General features: G+C 35.9%; 3 protein-coding genes across 4 annotated transcripts; 1 reads left to right on the forward strand and 2 right to left on the reverse strand.

The window, feature by feature from the left end:
• The first annotated feature begins 413 nt into the window (after positions 1-413).
• Positions 414-4,266, forward strand: LOC113331474 (dnaJ homolog subfamily B member 13-like). Its single transcript, XM_026578184.1, has 2 exons — positions 414-1,264; positions 3,564-4,266. The coding sequence occupies exons 1-2, from the start codon at positions 669-671 to the stop codon at positions 4,003-4,005; spliced, it is 1,038 nt and encodes a 345-aa protein (XP_026433969.1). The 5' UTR covers positions 414-668; the 3' UTR covers positions 4,006-4,266.
• Positions 4,267-4,874: 608 nt separating this feature from the next.
• Positions 4,875-9,710, reverse strand: LOC113331634 (protein ANTI-SILENCING 1-like). Of its 2 annotated transcripts, XM_026578338.1 has the most exons (13): positions 9,600-9,704; positions 9,168-9,254; positions 8,863-9,069; positions 7,857-8,025; positions 7,712-7,771; positions 6,940-7,628; positions 6,768-6,794; positions 6,349-6,441; positions 6,118-6,196; positions 5,897-5,987; positions 5,635-5,731; positions 5,413-5,529; positions 4,875-5,205 (listed from the first exon to the last, which is right to left on the reverse strand). In XM_026578338.1, the coding sequence occupies exons 3-13, from the start codon at positions 9,019-9,021 to the stop codon at positions 5,155-5,157; spliced, it is 1,632 nt and encodes a 543-aa protein (XP_026434123.1). In that variant the 5' UTR covers positions 9,022-9,069; positions 9,168-9,254; positions 9,600-9,704; the 3' UTR covers positions 4,875-5,154. The 2 variants fall into 2 exon arrangements, with proteins under 2 accessions (XP_026434123.1, XP_026434122.1); XM_026578337.1 differs by having other exon boundaries at positions 8,863-9,254; positions 9,600-9,710.
• Positions 9,711-15,262: 5,552 nt separating this feature from the next.
• Positions 15,263-15,838, reverse strand: LOC113331284. Its single transcript, XM_026578009.1, has one exon. It carries the CDS (start codon positions 15,836-15,838, stop codon positions 15,263-15,265), a length of 576 nt encoding a protein of 191 aa, XP_026433794.1.
• Positions 15,839-16,266: the final 428 nt, after the last annotated feature.

A 16,266-nucleotide genomic window follows, 5' to 3' on the forward strand; every position in this document is an offset into this window, starting at 1 on the left:
CGAATTAAGCGGACGTATCATTCGGGATAAGTAAAATTCGTGAACGATTCGCGAATAATTCGGAAATGCCACTTGGGTTCGGAGTCGCAAACTTACGCGAATAAGACGGTAAAAATCGTGATACGGAAAAATTCGCGAACTTACCAAATAGGACCACGGTGCTCAGAACTCGGTGCATCTATCATTTTTGAAATGAAATGGTTTTGCTCCCAAACCACATGGCACGCATAAACTATTTAGTAATTTCCACTTTGGAGCAGAGACTACCTGCTCCCCATAAGATTTAGGACATTTGCTCTCATAATTAAACAAGTTTGTACTATTAAATCATTTTTTGATATCTTCTTAAAACGGCTCAAGTAAAGTCAAATAGTGTTATTCCAGATATTTTAGAACCATTCAAACTTTCCTCTCGAAGTAAAACCACATCTGAGTATAACAATCTCGCGTCTGGTTTATCATTTACACTTATACTTACTCCACCACCACGATCCAAATGACTGCACGTTCTTCTCTAGTCACCCTCACCACCTACACTTACGGCTTATTTTAGCATTCATTAGTTGACAAAAAAAATCAAAATTAAATCTGAAAGAAGAAGAAGAAACAGAGAAAAACCAGACAGAGTTTAGTTCAGGGTTCAGAGAAGAAGCAGAAGAAGAGGAATAATGGGAGTGGACTACTACAATATGCTGAAAGTGAGTAGAAATGCAAGTGATGAGAATCTAAAAAAAGCATACAGAAGATTAGCAATGAGATGGCATCCAGATAAAAACCCTAACAACAAAAAGGAAGCTGAATCTAAATTCAAACAGATCTCACAAGCTTATGATGTTCTCAGTGATCCACAGAAACGTCAGATCTATGATTTATACGGTGCTGATGCTTTGTTATCTGGTGATATTCCAGAAAATTACAGTACAACTGCTCCTCCTCCTGCTCCGCCTTCTTCTTCTAGTAGTTCTAATCGTTATTATCATCATTCACAACAACAGCGACATCATCCGACGGCTAATGCTGCTACTCCACCGCCGCCGCCGCCGGCTTCTTCTTCTTCGAGTCGTAATCAGAATTCAACTTATCAACCTAGAGATCCTGATGAGATCTATAATGAGTTCTTTGGAGGACCTGATGGTAATAGTAAGACAAAGAGTTCGAAGAAAGCTCCGGTGCTTGAGAATAAATTGCCCTGTAAATTGGAAGATCTTTATTTAGGAGCCAAGAGGAAAGTTAAGATTTCTAAATCTGTTTTGGATGAATCCGGGTACGTAATGTTTCGATTCTTGATACTAATTTCTATGCATTGAACTTGAAATTGACAAATTGGATCGTACATTGCATTTTGCTGTAGGGTCTATTGTTTGGTTCTTTGATTCTTGATTGTGAACTGTGGAAAGTAAATGTGAGTATGCAGCTTCCACATATATGCGTTTCATAATTTAGAATTTAGGTTTGTGAACTATGGAAGGTAAATGTGAATATGCAGCTTCTGCGTACATGCGTTTCATAATTTAGAATTTAGGTTTGTGAACATTGAGCATCACCTAGAATTTGGACCTAGAGTGAGCCTGTTGTCCTTCCCAGCAATGTGACATGTTCTTGGCTTTGTATCAAGATTATCACTTGCTCTCTGCTGTGCGCATGACCAATTTCTAGAAAGGGAAACAGAGCTTTTCCTTTGGATCTGCAATCTCAGAAGATAGTGTCATAATGGTTAGGATCATTAAAATTCTTTTTGCTGACATGATGACTGCTGGTTCGAATTGATAAATTGGTCTTTCCTGATAGGAATTCAGTGTACCATAATAGAGTCTGTAGATGATCTTTTTGGTGGATGACTCGTAGTTTGAATCTTTGAATCAACATTATACATTTGGGTTTTTACTAGTACTTAGTCCTACTGACCAATGGTTCCAAAATTCCAAATCTTTCTGTGGTGTGCTTGTTTTTGTTTTTACTTCGACTCTCCGTATCACTCAGTTCTCCAGTTTTCCTCTATTCTTATTTTCTTTTGCTTTTGCATGTTTAGTTTTTACTTTTTAGCTGTTCCTCACGTAATTTAAGACAACTGAAATAGACTCAGCGACATAGCACAAATAGGTGAAGAAAGGTTTATTTGATTTACAAAGGTTTTCTTAATTTGAAATTGGTTCCTCAGTTGCTTGTTTACTGTCTCCACCCTAAGATAATTATTTGTTTTTTTTTTTTGCCAAGTGAAAGATTTTACATCTCCATCATAAGATAGCTCTAGCAATGGTGGGTATCTCCATAATTAAATCATGTAGTTGCCGTTCATAGTTGGCCTTTATTTACCAATCCTGCTTCAGTATTGTGCGCAGAGGACCATAGGAGAAAGGGTGAAAGGATGCAAACCAGGTTGGTAGAGTATTAGATTATTGTAGTTAGTATAACCTTTTTTGACCCAGAAAACCAACTCAGCCCTGGAGATCTTGAATTTGGACCAACTGAGTGAGCCAAGAGTGAGCCCGTTGTTCTTCTCAGCAATGCCACATGTTCTTGGCTTGTATCAAGATTATCACTTGCACTGTGCCATGCACGTGACCAATTTCTAGAAAGGGAAATGGAGCTTCTCCTTTGGATCTGCAATCTCAGAAGATGGTGTCGTAATGGTTAGGATCTTTAAGTTTATTTTTTGCTGACATGATGACTACTGGTTCTAATTTATTGGTCTATCCAGATGGTAATTCACTGTACCATAATAGGGTCTTTAGATGATTTAAGGGCCATTTGGGTTTTTAGTGAATGACTCCTAGAGTCCTAGTTCGAAACTTCGAATCAACATTATACATTTCGGTTTTCACTAGTTGTTAGCCCTACTGACCAATGGTTCCCAAATCTTTCTATGGCGAGCTTGTTTTTGTTTTTCCTTCCACTCTGTGTATCACTCAGTTCCCCAATTTTCTGCTATTCTTATCTTCCTCCGCTTTTGGATGTTTTATTTTTAGCTGTTCATATCGTCACGTAATGTAAGACAACTTAAAGATAGACTTAGCAACATAGCACAAATAGGTGAAGAAAGGTTTATTTGATTTACAAAGGTTTTCTTTAATTTGTATTTGGTTCCTCAGTTGCTTGTATACCATCTCCATCCTAAGATTAATTTTTCTTTCCAAGTGAAAATTCACAAATTTTACATCTCCATCATAAAATAATGCTAGCAATGGTAGGTATCTTCATAATTGAATCATGTAGTTGCTGTTCATGGTTGGCCTTTATTTACCAGTTTTATTTATTTAGACATTAAAGATCCTGCTTCAGTTTTGTGCGCTGAGGACCATAGGAGAAAGAGTGAAAGGATGCATAAAGCAGGTTGGTAGAGTAGATTATTGTAGTTAGTATAACCTTTTTTGACCCGGAAAACCAACTCAGCCCTGGAGATCTCAGTCCCACTTTAGATGTATTACAAGGTCCAAGACTGTTTGTTAAACATTGCTTATGGGATATGTACAAAATGTTAAACTGACTGATAAATGCACTTAAGTGACTATCCTAACAACCTTTTGAAGTTCAATTATTAAAATATATTTAACTTTTTTTTGCAGCAAGCCAGTGATCAAGGAGGAGGTATTGACAATTGATATCACACCTGGTTGGAAGAAAGGGACGAAGATCACTTTCCCCGAGAAAGGTCATCAGGCATCTCGTGGTGTTGCTCCAGGAGATCTTACTTTCGTGATAGATGAGAGGCCGCATGCACTTTACAAGAGAGATGGGAACGATCTCTTAGTCAACCAACGGATATCATTACTTGAAGCCCTCACTGGGAAGACGCTTAGCTTCACTAGCCTAGACGGAAGAAATCTACATTATCAAGTAACAGATATTGTTAAACCTGGCTATGAGATGGTGATCCCAAATGAAGGAATGCCAATATCAAAGGAACCTGGGAAGAAAGGAAATCTTAGAGTGAAGTTTGATGTGAAGTTCCCAGCAATTCTCACACCAGAACAGAAGTCCAGTCTAAAGAGAGTGTTGGCTGGATGATGATTGAGACTTGATTTTTTTGGGGAGGGCAACACTATCAAATCATACAGTTAGTAGATGACGCAGGTGATTGCAGATGTAAATAATGTTACAAAAATCAATTGTGAATATTTAAGAACAAGGTTTTGAATTGTCGCCTCCCCTGTGGACAATTCAATTGTTTCTCTTCAATTCTTTTGGAAAGTCTTTGTTTCACCTCCTAATCGTAATTATGAACCACCAATATTAATGTTAATTTCTAACAAGGTGGAGTTGAAGTTATATGACCAGTGTGCCAGTGTCTGTATCTCTCGCAGGGTTTTCGTTTTATCGAGATATTGGGATATCTTGAGATAATCTGATTAGTTACTTGAGCTATTTCAAAAAAAATTATTTATTTTGAGCATTGCATTCCTCTCCTTGTTAGTCGTCTCATGAGATACCGTGTCTTTTAGACAATAATCTGATTAAATTACTTTATGCACTGCACTCCTCTTCTTCTTAGTCACCAAATGCAACAAGGAAATGAAGTTTCAGGGACCTGAAGGCTGATAATTGAAGGCTTAATGATTAAGTCTGCGTATTGAAAATTGAAGGCTAAGGATTAAGTTCTCGAACTCAACGTGAACCTAAGTAAACAATAGGTTTGGAAACTCAAAGTGAAAAGTAGTTTCTGATAACTATTTTTACAATGTTCGTTAACCTGATGGGTATTTCTTATTTTTGGAAAGGTTTCCTAATCGGCTACGGATGAGGCCAAGTTAGTAACCTATCTCAATAGGTATTAGGCCATGTAAAGAATGTGAACGTGGAGAGATTTCTTGTATTTCCTGAATCAAGATTACCCATATAGCAACCACCCATTTCATAGTATACTTGCAATAGAAATGAACTAAAAAAGGGTCAGTAATTACATCAAGTGAGGTGGTAATAACCGACTTTTCGATATGCATGATGGCAAAAAATTTACAAGAGTTCACCTCCTATGAAATGAGCAATTTGTAAGTCTGTAGACTGTACGCATTTAATCGTATTAGCACTTCCCTTAAGATTTCCAAAAGATAGAGCCTTGTATGTTGTTAGCATATACTTGTACCTTCAGCTTCAGTTAGGTATAGACATTCGCAAAAGAGTTACACAAAAGGTCACAGATTTCCTAGCCCAACTTTACTAGTATTGCTTTAGTTGGGCTTTTAGAGCAGCCAATTCCTTCCCATGACCCTACAAAGAGAACAAAGATTATTTCAAGTTCTAACCATGCTTCATAATAGATTATTACATGTGTAGCTCAGCAATCATGCTTCATAAAAAAAAATAAAAAATTCAGCAATCAGTCTCTACTTCGTGGAGCATATAGTTGTGGTTCATCAACTCAAAATTTAACTTATTGAGACACACAAACTGAGTCATTCAACATTATATAATCACCTCAAAAAGTGTTTGCCTGGACGCCTCGGATCGTTTTTGATATAAAATCCAATCCAAAGATAATTCGTATTCGATGGTGTTAGGCTGCGCACAGTGTGACGTTGATACTGCGTCTTTCTGAAAACCAGAAGAAGTCAATAAATACTGAGAACTAAAAACAATGGAATGATGAAAGAATATAAACTAAGACTGACTTAGACGAGTGGACAGGAGAAGCCCCACCTGCTCACGATGCTTGATTCTGTCGACCGTAAGATTGCCATAATATTTTGCTGACTTTGGTAACACCCTTGGGGCTTCTCGTTGAGCAATAAGGGGCCTGATATTAGCAAACCCAATAGTACATTAAGCAGTAAATTAAAAATTTGCATTGTTCAATTAACAAACAAATGCAATACTGTTTGCTCAAATTTAATTAACCAACCAATTTAAGGGTTCCCAGACTCCCACTAAAATGGTGAAATGCAAGTAAAAGTAAAGATACCTTCCATTTGGTAGCATTAGACACCTATCCCGCAATTGCTTAATCACCATTGCTGCCTTTTCTTCTGTTTGGAAAATTAATAAAGCTTGACCTAGAATAGAAGGTAACAAACAGTGAAAGGTTTGTAGATTTGAAGTAAATTTTAACACCTATGTGATATAAAACCAAGCTACATATGAAGGTACATAGCACAAAATGACATGATAAACGATAACAATTACCATTGTGAGAGCCAGTGAATTTACTTTGTTGTGACACCTTTGCTGTGCACCTTACCTTCAAATAGGTCAAGATTATTTCCTGAAATAAAACAACAAAAGAGAAATTACAAAGTAAAACAAATATCATACCAGACAACACTCTCATAAAGGATTTGCAAAAGAATATCAGAACAGAATAACGAAACAACGAATGTGAACAATTTTAAACAGAATTGGAAGTTCCATGCCAACCTCAATTTCTGCTGCTGAATAGGAAGGATCCAAATTTTGCAGTAGAACAAGGGTTCCTTTGGTACGAGCACAGTCCATTTTGTCTTTCCATGTCTGAAAAACATGATATGCTTGATTTGGATAACTTATACAACCACAAAAACACATAATGATATAGCTTCACAACCTAAGTTTACAGGTGTAATGAAATAAACATTCTAGTTTACTTTTTTTGCCTTGAAAAAGTGATTTCTGTTTCAAGGAAGAGGGTATGCATATAGGATATTGGACTGTCATTGCTTGGCACAATTTTTTTCTTTTGCAATTTCAAAGTACAGTCTGTGCACAGCTTTTTATCATAAAATTTAACGCAAAAGCTTAAAAAAATTAAATTAATGCTCCGAGAAAATGAAACCTAGTTTGAGAAAGGAAGTACTTACAAATTCCTTGAACCACTTGGTTTTGTCCTGGAAATATGAAGGGAGGAAATAGGAGAGCATAAGAATCAAATGAAAGGACATTCTAAAAGATTATACATTTTTGTTTGAAATAAAGACTCAAATGAAAGGATAGCTTTTTTTCTTACAAGTAACGAATGAAAAGAGAACTTACAATTTTCTGGGCCTCCGCAGTGTGACAATCGCTTTTGATCATCTTCTTCTGCTGAGGTGCTTCAGATGCTTCTTTATTTGAAAGCAGGGTCTCTTTGTCATTACGATTCAATGTACTGGATAGCCAATTACGTTGTCCGACGAGATCTATGGCACCTTCACTTCTTTCACTGAGGTCTAGTTTTTTCTCAGTAGTTGTGGCAGAGGATAACCGTCGATCATTCCTTGCAGAGTCTTTTTCACGTTCTTTAATACTGAGATATTGGGCATCAGTATTTCTACCCTCCTCTTGTGCTAATTCAGGAGCAGCTCCTCTATCTTCAAATTTCGTTGGTCTCTTACTCAGAATTACTCGTTCGTCTTTTGTACCCTTCTCTCCTGCTGGTTTAGAAGCAGCTTCTTTACCCGCTAGCTTGGCTCTCTTTCTTAGGCACTCATTACTGGAGATCCCTCGATCAATCGTCCGGTCATGACTTGCATGAAATCCAGATAGCGCTCCAACATACTTGCATCTCATTTTTGGCTTGGTTGAGCCACCCAGCTTTACAGTTTCCTCGAAAGAAGTACTTCGCAGTGAGCCAGAATGATATAATACACCTTGGGATTTCAGCTTAGTATCCTCTCCACCTAGGACGATTGGAGCCTGAAGGTCATCCTTCTCAGAACCACTAGATTTGGGGTTCTCTACTTCTGCATCAGTGGAAGGATGAAAACTTACTTTCGAATAATCTAACAGCATTCAACATCTGACCACAAAGAGTTTTCAGGATTACCTTTCTGTTCTTGATCTCCACTCAGTGCTGAGCACTCTTTACTGTTGAAAAAGTGCTCGACTGCAATGGAAACAAGATGATCAAATTTCACAACTACAAATTTTGTTTAAAAAAAGCAAGAATTTATATGGGATAGATTGCGCACCTTTAATTCCAGATATGATGTTATTTAGTTTATCTAAGAAAGTACATTCTATAACATCAAATGCCCGGGAGAACACGAACTCAGCCTTTCGCCGTTCTTCCTTGGAAGGTTGGGGATTTCTTATGTCCTTTGATGTGCATACTACATAGCATTTCCCCACAATTGCTTCCTAAACAAATCAAAGTGCATATCAATAAATATGTTCAAAAATTGTAAACACACGCAACATGGACCACGAGAAATATGAGCTAGCAGAATTATGCTAGAGAGACCTAAAGTATATAAATATGTCGCTAAATATTTGAGTACTAATGAACTATGGAAACTATGTCGCGGTAAATACTACCTATTGTCATCCCCGCTCCTCACTTGCTTCCTAACTTATTGTTAGTATCTATCAACTCACCTTTCAATATCAAATACTTATTCGTGGTCTTGGTCCTGATTATGGTCAGTTTGTGAGAACCTCTAAAACCAGAGACAAACTTCCCACTTCTCTCAACTTTTTCCTATTCTTCTCAATAACGAAATGCCTCTTATTCAGTGTCAAACTAGTGCTACATGCATCCACTGCTTTACTTGCTCGTCGTCAAAGTTCCACAAATTAGCAAAATTATTTTTCTCAAAAACCTTATTTATCACACCAATTTTTCAACAATGACAACAACGGCAATAAAGGGCGTGGTCGTGAATTTGGATGCAGTAAGGGTAATGGATATGGAAGTTTGAAAGCTTTTCAGTTCAAGTAATCAAATGGGAGACTACATTTTAGAAAATATACATAGTATGCAAAACATTCCATTTTGGCAAACAAATCAACTGATGCTAGGATACTAGCTCTAATGTAAGTTGAAAGTAGTTAATGTCTGAATGTGATAACAATGCCATTAGAGAAAGAATGCCTCTAATTCCAGAATAGCAAGTAAACACGCAGATTGAAGAAAAGAAAAAAAAACGATTCACAAAGCGAGTAAATAAAAACATAGACAGTGAAGAGAATCCTTACCACAGGATTGATATTGGCAACGCCTATACCTTCCCCTGATGCTAAAAAGATCTCATGCACAAGGAAAGCAACCTTTCTTTCTCTAAGCCATTTCTGTACTTCGCTAGGTCTAAAAAACCACACAATCTTCACCTTCCTCTGATTGTTTGGAGAATCCATAATTTTAACGATCTTCCCAATGTGATTCTCCTTAGACTCGTCTTCATTCTGCAAATAGACACAATCATACAAACAGTACTCTACCTTATCAAGCATAAACGATTCGTACAATTGGATACCATCCCGTGGTTTCCCTTTGAGTTTACCCCACTTAAAATCCAACGTATTCCCAGTATTATCAATCTCTTCTCCTTCAGGACGTAACATTGTTCGCAAAATCTCGATTCAAGAACCTATACCAACATAAAAATTCACAAAAATCAAAGTTAGGTCTAACAAATTAAAATCATAAACACAAAAATCCACCAATAAACCATAGAAATGAAGCAAAAATAATCTGTCAATACTCAATGGTTCTGATCATTTCACCAACAGATAAAACAGTAGAAATCGAAGTACTAGAGAAAAAAATCAAAAATCCGAGTACTCACATCCGGCGAGAAAAAAAATCCGAGTGAAAAACAGAGCAAATAAAAAAGAATCAAACTAAGTTTCTGCTTCAAAAACACTACCAAAACCTAAAACCAAGTAGTGGAGAAGAAAACAAGTACTGATGATTAAAGAACTAGAGAGCTTACTTGGACTGTAGAGCAAGTTCGTTAATGGAGATTGGAGAAGTTTCTTTCACTGGAAAATGAGTATGCTTAGGAGAAAACCTGTGAAGATGATGATAATGGCGCTACTGTGCTGAGGGAAGAGGAGAAGTTGCTTTTTCAGAAGTTCAGAAGGTGTATTTTATTGTTTTTGTTGGTATTAGGATTTTCAAAAAAAGATGATCAAAAATGGCAAAACTATTTTCATTCGAAGATATCCCTATGTTTATTTTTATTCCAAATAACTGAAAGTGGTACACTGTGCTAACTTGCGCGTTTTCTAATATGCGCAGCATGTGATGTGACTGAAGACTCACTGACACGGATGCGACGTGATTAGTTGGACGGACGGACTCCTAGGTGGATGAGGCCTTTAAAACCCGAAAATGCTAAACGCCCCTGGCCCTCCACCAGCCCTCCCCACACTCATATCACAAATATAAAGGCCCCCTGCTAACTCCAGCAGCCCATCTGAAAAAAAAAATCAATGGTGAGTGATGAAGCCACCTAGTGGGGGAGAAAGTGGGGGAGTGATTGTGGGGTACGTAGCAGCTTCGTTTAAAACTGAAGGAGTAGTGGGACAAAACTGCCGTCAGTTTTATTTCTGCCCTTGTCCAATGTCTGCTGACTCAGTAGTGAGTTGAGTAATGTGTACGTGGGAGGTGAATTATTTTCTCCAACCTATTCCATGTGGTTGAAATTAGGCTATTATTGGGACGTCACCATTTAATAGAGGGGTTTTACTTGGATATTTAGTGACCAAAACTCTGGTTATGGGGTACTTTTGATTCAATAACAACTGTCCAAACTACCCTTCAATTAAAACTAAAACTTAAAAACAGAAACAAAACCTAATTTCTATTCTTCATTCTTCACATTTCAATTGTTCTTCGTCTTCCTCTTCTCTTTCTCTTCGTCCTTTTCATCATAAATCCATTTGAATTCATTTCATCGAACAAATCCATGGTGCGTGTAAGGTAATAATCGAACATACCCATCTTTGTTTACTTGTTTTTGTGCTTAAAATAGGTTAGATTGAATGAAATCGAAGTAAAATTAGGGTTTTAGTTACTTTTTGCTAGTGTTACGTCTGCACGTTACTAGATTTTTCAACCATACTTTAGTTTTTGAAGAACTTACGTCTAGGTTTAGTTCAATTCAACCGTAAACTTTGATTTGCATGTTGTATTACGTCTAGGTTTAGTTGAATTCCAACCGTAATTTTCAATTTCACGTCTAGGTTTAGTTGAATTCCAACCCTAATTTTCAACTTTACGTCTAGGTTTAGTTTACTGATTTTTCCTTTCGTCAACCTAGCCGTAAATTTCAATTTAACGTCCAGGTTCCTTTTAACTCCAACCGTAGAAATTGATTTTACGTCCAGGTATGGGTTGATTCCAACCGTAGAAATTGTTTTTACGTCCAGGTTTGGATTAATTCCAACCGTAGAAATTAATTATTATCTAATAAAATTGAATTAAATTAAAATTAACTAAAGGGTTGTTCGGTCATTACAAAATTATTTGAGATAAGGGGTTTTTGATATTACTTCTGGGTGACCCGTTTTTGTCCTATTAGGTGACGCCCCTCTAATAGAATGTGACGCCCTAATAATAGCCTTCTAAAAAAAAGAAACCTATTACAGGATCCAAAATTTTGGTTCCGAGGGCTCACAAAATGACAAAAAAGCGGATCATCAAATAACAATATTCAAAACCCTCTATCCTAATGATCAATTAATTAATATATAAGTTAACTAAATTAAATAATATTAGTGATAAGATTAATGATAAAATTAGACTAACTATTTGATTTATAGTTAATATTTGAAAATCAAAATCACTAACAACAAGGCCAGGATAATTTATGGTTGGGTTTTCCAACCGTATACAAAAGCTAGGTAAATTACTTACGGTTGGGAGTTCATATTTTCCCAACCGTATGAAATTTATACAGTGAAGAAATCAATATTTTCCCACCGTAAATCAATCCTACGGCTGGGAAATCAATATTTCTTATTCAGTTCTAAAACTAATTTTCAAATCTCCAATTTAATCAAATCCAACCTATACATGGATCAAAATCAATAAAAAAAGGGTTGGGTTTCCGATTCTTATCCATTTAAAGTTATTACTTGCTGATAATCGACGATTAATATTCGTTGAAGGAAAAAAAGGGGGAAGAAGAGGCGATGGATGAGAAGAAGAAGAACAAGAAGACACGTTTTTTTTTTTTTGGGTTTAAGTTTAGTTTTTAGGGTTTAGGTTTGGTAATTATTTTGGTTATCAAGGGGTATTTTTGTTAATAAATTAGGTCCCCCACCATCCTTATTTAGGATAGTTGAATCCATAAGAGCCCTTAAAACCAAATCCTTGGAGCCCCTATAAATAGGATTCAAAAAAAAGAGCTAACTTCCTATGGAGACAGTTACTCAACAACTACAATTTGGTATGCATAGCTGCCCCGAGCATCATACAAAGACCTCTGGGAATCATATATAGCGTTAGCATTTCCATTAGATTCTACCAATTGAATTTTTTTTAATAAGTACATCAAGTTTGGACTTTTCCAATTGAAATTTTTTAAGTGAGTAGAATTTCTAGCTAGTCTAGCTAAGTTAACTGTCGTTGTGTTATGATCTCTAGTGACATTGATCAGATAGCCAAGGACAAAAGAAATTGCTTCAAATTTTACATCCTTTGTTTGGTGGAATCCCCGACTAAATTTTCCTTGAACTTTCTTTATTATACTCTTCTTTTATTTCCTCCAGGGTTGCATCATCTTCAGCGTTAAAGTCAATGTTGGTCCTTTGAACTCTTTGGCCCAGCTTATTGCTAATTCTTCTCCTCTCCTAGCTCAGTTGACTCCAGAGACAATGTCTTTGTATCTTCTTGCTCCCACGCAGATTCCTGAATAGGGCATATCAATTAGAGCATACTTGGTATAAGAGCAAAAATTAGCATTTCCTTCCATGTAGGAGAGATCATGGAGCCGATGCTAATAGTTATTCCAAATTTCTGTTTATGAGCTCTGACAAGTTTGTCTAAGTTATCCTGATCATCTCTCTGGTAGTAGAGATTGATCACGATATGACTTTCTTTATACATGACTCTGTTGAAGGAGTAAAGATGTTGTGTGATCATGTTGGCAGTAGTAACTGCAGAATGTGGTATTTTCTGGAAGACCAGTCCATATCAAGCTTTCTAGATAAACCAATGGTAGCAGAAGTGAAAATCCAGCCGCTATTATAATTCTGAGGATGAAACCAACAGTTAAGTCACTCAGAAAAGTTGGTAGCTTCTCCAAAGACATGTTGACCAAAGAGATATGTCCATACAACATAAGCATGGGGACAGAAGATTAAAGTGTGAGTTATATCATTTGTAGCGTTGTTGCATAAGCTACAAGTGGGATCAATGTAGCTAAGAATACTGACAGTTTTAGCATTGGTAGGAAGAATTCCATGAACACACTTCCATATGAACATTTGAATGGATGAGGATGTGTCCTGTCTCCATATCTCTATCCAAGCTCGATTGTGGATATCCAGATTTTTATACTTGGAATTCTCAGTTCTCTACAAATTCTAAACATAAAAATAATGGTCATGAAAAAACAATTCACACTATTTGAGGTCTGAAACCGGCAAAGGCTTGGTGTTACTATTTGAGTTATTCCCAAGTCGCTTTCCATAATGGTGAGTCTCTATTTTTATAACAAACCGATAATGATTATCCGTTTTTGAAAGAAAAATGGAGAATAATTATTTATTTTTCCTAAAAATGGAAAATGTTCATCGATTTTGTATTTTATTTACACTTACATCTAAGTTACATGGTTTTTATACACAAACCCCACCTAATTTTAATTACACGTTAATGGATAAACCTCACTAAATCCTAAGTTACACGGTTTTCAAGTTAAAATGAATAATGATTATCCATTCTTTTTACGAACGGACAACCATTATTCGTTCGCGTTCCACGGTTATTCGTTTGCTAGAACAACAATAGTTGAATCTGATTAGCAAACACAATTTGATTTTTGTTTAATGAGCTTTAACTTTATTTGTGTTTAACCAAACATCCAACTGTTTTTTTTTTACACAATACAACTGAACAACATACATCATTAGTTTAAAAAAATTATGATTTGTTATCATGAATTATCTATTTTCAATCATTTTTTCCCATAAAATCCTTTTTTGTGTAGTTCTTTTATTATAAGAAAAGAAATATTTTGTGGTGTAGTACTTGAATTTCTTGACAATACCTCTACTTAGCATCAGAAATGATGGACTATTCGGTACAATTAGAGTGAGTACACGATCTATTATCTTGAAGTCTCAATATGGAGAATATTATTATTGAAGGAAAAGCATTGAATGTTACTAATGCTATAATCGGTGAAGCAAGAGACACATCGCATAGAGTTATATAAGAACCCAAATCCAGGACTTGCAATTTAGAGCAATTCCGAGAGATGTTAACCAAATGTTTCATGAATTATGCCAATTTGCTAGACATAAAAATGTAAATGGTTGGTGGCATGAATTTAAATCTCCATTTCTGATGTATTATGTGGACAAACCTTAATTTAAATGAGAGTTAACAAATGTTAACCGTAAAAAATTGTTGAGAAGAATATTACCAATATACCCTCACTCGACATTTCTATGTAGCGTATAACATCCAAGATGCCATTGTAAAATGAAAAGCCCCTTTATCCTCTTCTCGAGAATATACCCTCACTCGACATTTCTATGTAGCGTATAACATCCAAGATGCCACTGTAAAATGAAAAGCCCCTTTATCCTCTTCTCGAGAATTTCTTCTGATCCACTTTCTCTAGAGTCTAGAGAAAAAAAAAAAAAAAAAACTAAAATCGATGTATACAAAGAAGAATCGTAGAAGACCGAGCAAGGATTCTCCTTCTATGGAATTCATTTTTGATTTTGTTCTTTATTATTGTTTATTATTTATATTTTGTTTAATTTATACTGATTCTATCTGGCTTTCTTTAATTTTTCCTGCTTGTTCTTTCTTTAAAGGGGACATAAGTGTTTCATGAAAAATTGCCTAACACCTGACTTTGCTGATTTTAGGGAATTGGAAGCTCACATTGAGTCCCACCATGAGGAATAGATAATGGCGATTAAAATTTTTGGTGTGCCTTTATTTGATGCTTTTGGTAGAAGAAATGAGTCAAAATACGGGAAGACCATCATTTGGTCGCCTTTTTTTGGGGCATAGAAACTGTGGTGCTAGTTCTTTTATTATGTGTATCTTGAGTATCAGTATAACCTGTTTGAGTGCTTTTTAAACCTTAGTTTTATTTTATGCATGCCTTACTATTCATTGACTATTACCCAGGCTCAACCTTTCATATATTGGTATTTTTTTTATTCATGTTTTTCAATATAAAACTTGTTAATTCAACAATAAATAATAAACAAGTTAACTTTTACATTTTCAATATTAGTTTAATGCATATGCAAACGATTTTCTTAGAGAATAATATTCTTTTTTTTTAAGGAAACATATTTTATTGATATTAATCCTCATTCAAGATGAGGTGTTGCACAATACAATTGGGTGGTTCATCATGGAACCACCATCTGTTTACATTATTTGAGATTGTGCATTGAGCTAAATTATGCGCAATAGAATTAACGTCTTTAGAAACTGATGTGAAACTAACTTCACTAAATTTCTTGACGTGATCTCTGATAGAGAGAACTGTGGAACGAATACCCCATGATATTTCGCTTGTATATTTCCTTTAATGGCTTTCGGGATATCTGAAGCATCACCCTCCATAATGATTCTTGGTACTTGAAGTCTATCCGCCAGTTGAATGCCGAGTCCATAAGCCTTAGCCTCTGCAACTGTGGAAGATATAGTATGAAAACAAATAGAACCACTTCCCAGGTGATTTCCGTAAGAATCAACAGCCGCTGCAGCAGCAGCAGCAACATTCCCATTGTTGAAAGAAGCATCCACGTTTACTTTAACAACACCAGAAGGAGGAAGTTCCCTTGAAACTGCATTATTTTGATTTATATCAATGTCAGAGCAGTAATTAAGAGCATGGTGCAAATCAAACAAATGGAAGTCTTGTAATGTTTTTTGGATGCATTGAGATGTCGAAGGAGAAATATTATTGAAAATCAGATCATTCCTCGATTTCCATATGTTCCACATAATACAAGCAGCCAGATTCATCATAATTCCCTGATCAGGATTAAGAACCCAGTGTTGAATGATATGACTTGGATGTGTTCCAGTAAATAAGTTAACAATTATCGGGCTTTGTTGAAATACTGCCAGAGAGAATTGACACTTGGAGAAGAGATGAAAAACCGTTTCTTCCTCAGAATTGCAAAGAGGACATGTATTTTGAATCCATTATTAAACTTACTCAAATTCTGATACACGGCCAAACCGTTGTTCAAAACTTTTCACATAAATATATGTATCTTTGGTTGGATTTTTAAATTATTCCAGAACTTGTTTGGAAGTGTGGAGAATCGGTTTCAAGGTTGTAAGCATGAAAGAGGACTTATAAAGTAAGGATGTCGGCATACTTTGAACACGTACAATAATGTTTATCTTTTATTATTCAAAGTTATTCCTTAATAGCTACATGAAGA

Source organism: Papaver somniferum, unplaced genomic scaffold, assembly GCF_003573695.1.
Source record: "Papaver somniferum cultivar HN1 unplaced genomic scaffold, ASM357369v1 unplaced-scaffold_125, whole genome shotgun sequence".
In the NCBI taxonomy this organism is placed as follows: domain Eukaryota; kingdom Viridiplantae; phylum Streptophyta; class Magnoliopsida; order Ranunculales; family Papaveraceae; genus Papaver; species Papaver somniferum.

Excerpts from the sequence above, each read along its gene's own strand:
- LOC113331474 (XM_026578184.1), top strand. The coding sequence starts at position 669 with ATGGGAGTGGACTACTACAATATGCTGAAAGTGAGTAGAAATGCAAGT. Across the intron at positions 1,265-3,563 it reads TCTGTTTTGGATGAATCCGG|CAAGCCAGTGATCAAGGAGG; the intron begins GTACGTAATGTT and ends TTTTTTTTGCAG.
- LOC113331634 (XM_026578337.1), bottom strand. The coding sequence starts at position 9,228 with ATGTTACGTCCTGAAGGAGAAGAGATTGATAATACTGGGAATACGTTG. Across the intron at positions 7,772-7,856 it reads CATCATATCTGGAATTAAAG|TCGAGCACTTTTTCAACAGT; the intron begins GTGCGCAATCTA and ends TTTCCATTGCAG. Across the intron at positions 7,629-7,711 it reads TGGAGATCAAGAACAGAAAG|AAGTAGAGAACCCCAAATCT; the intron begins GTAATCCTGAAA and ends CCACTGATGCAG.
- LOC113331284 (XM_026578009.1), bottom strand. The coding sequence starts at position 15,838 with ATGAATCTGGCTGCTTGTATTATGTGGAACATATGGAAATCGAGGAAT.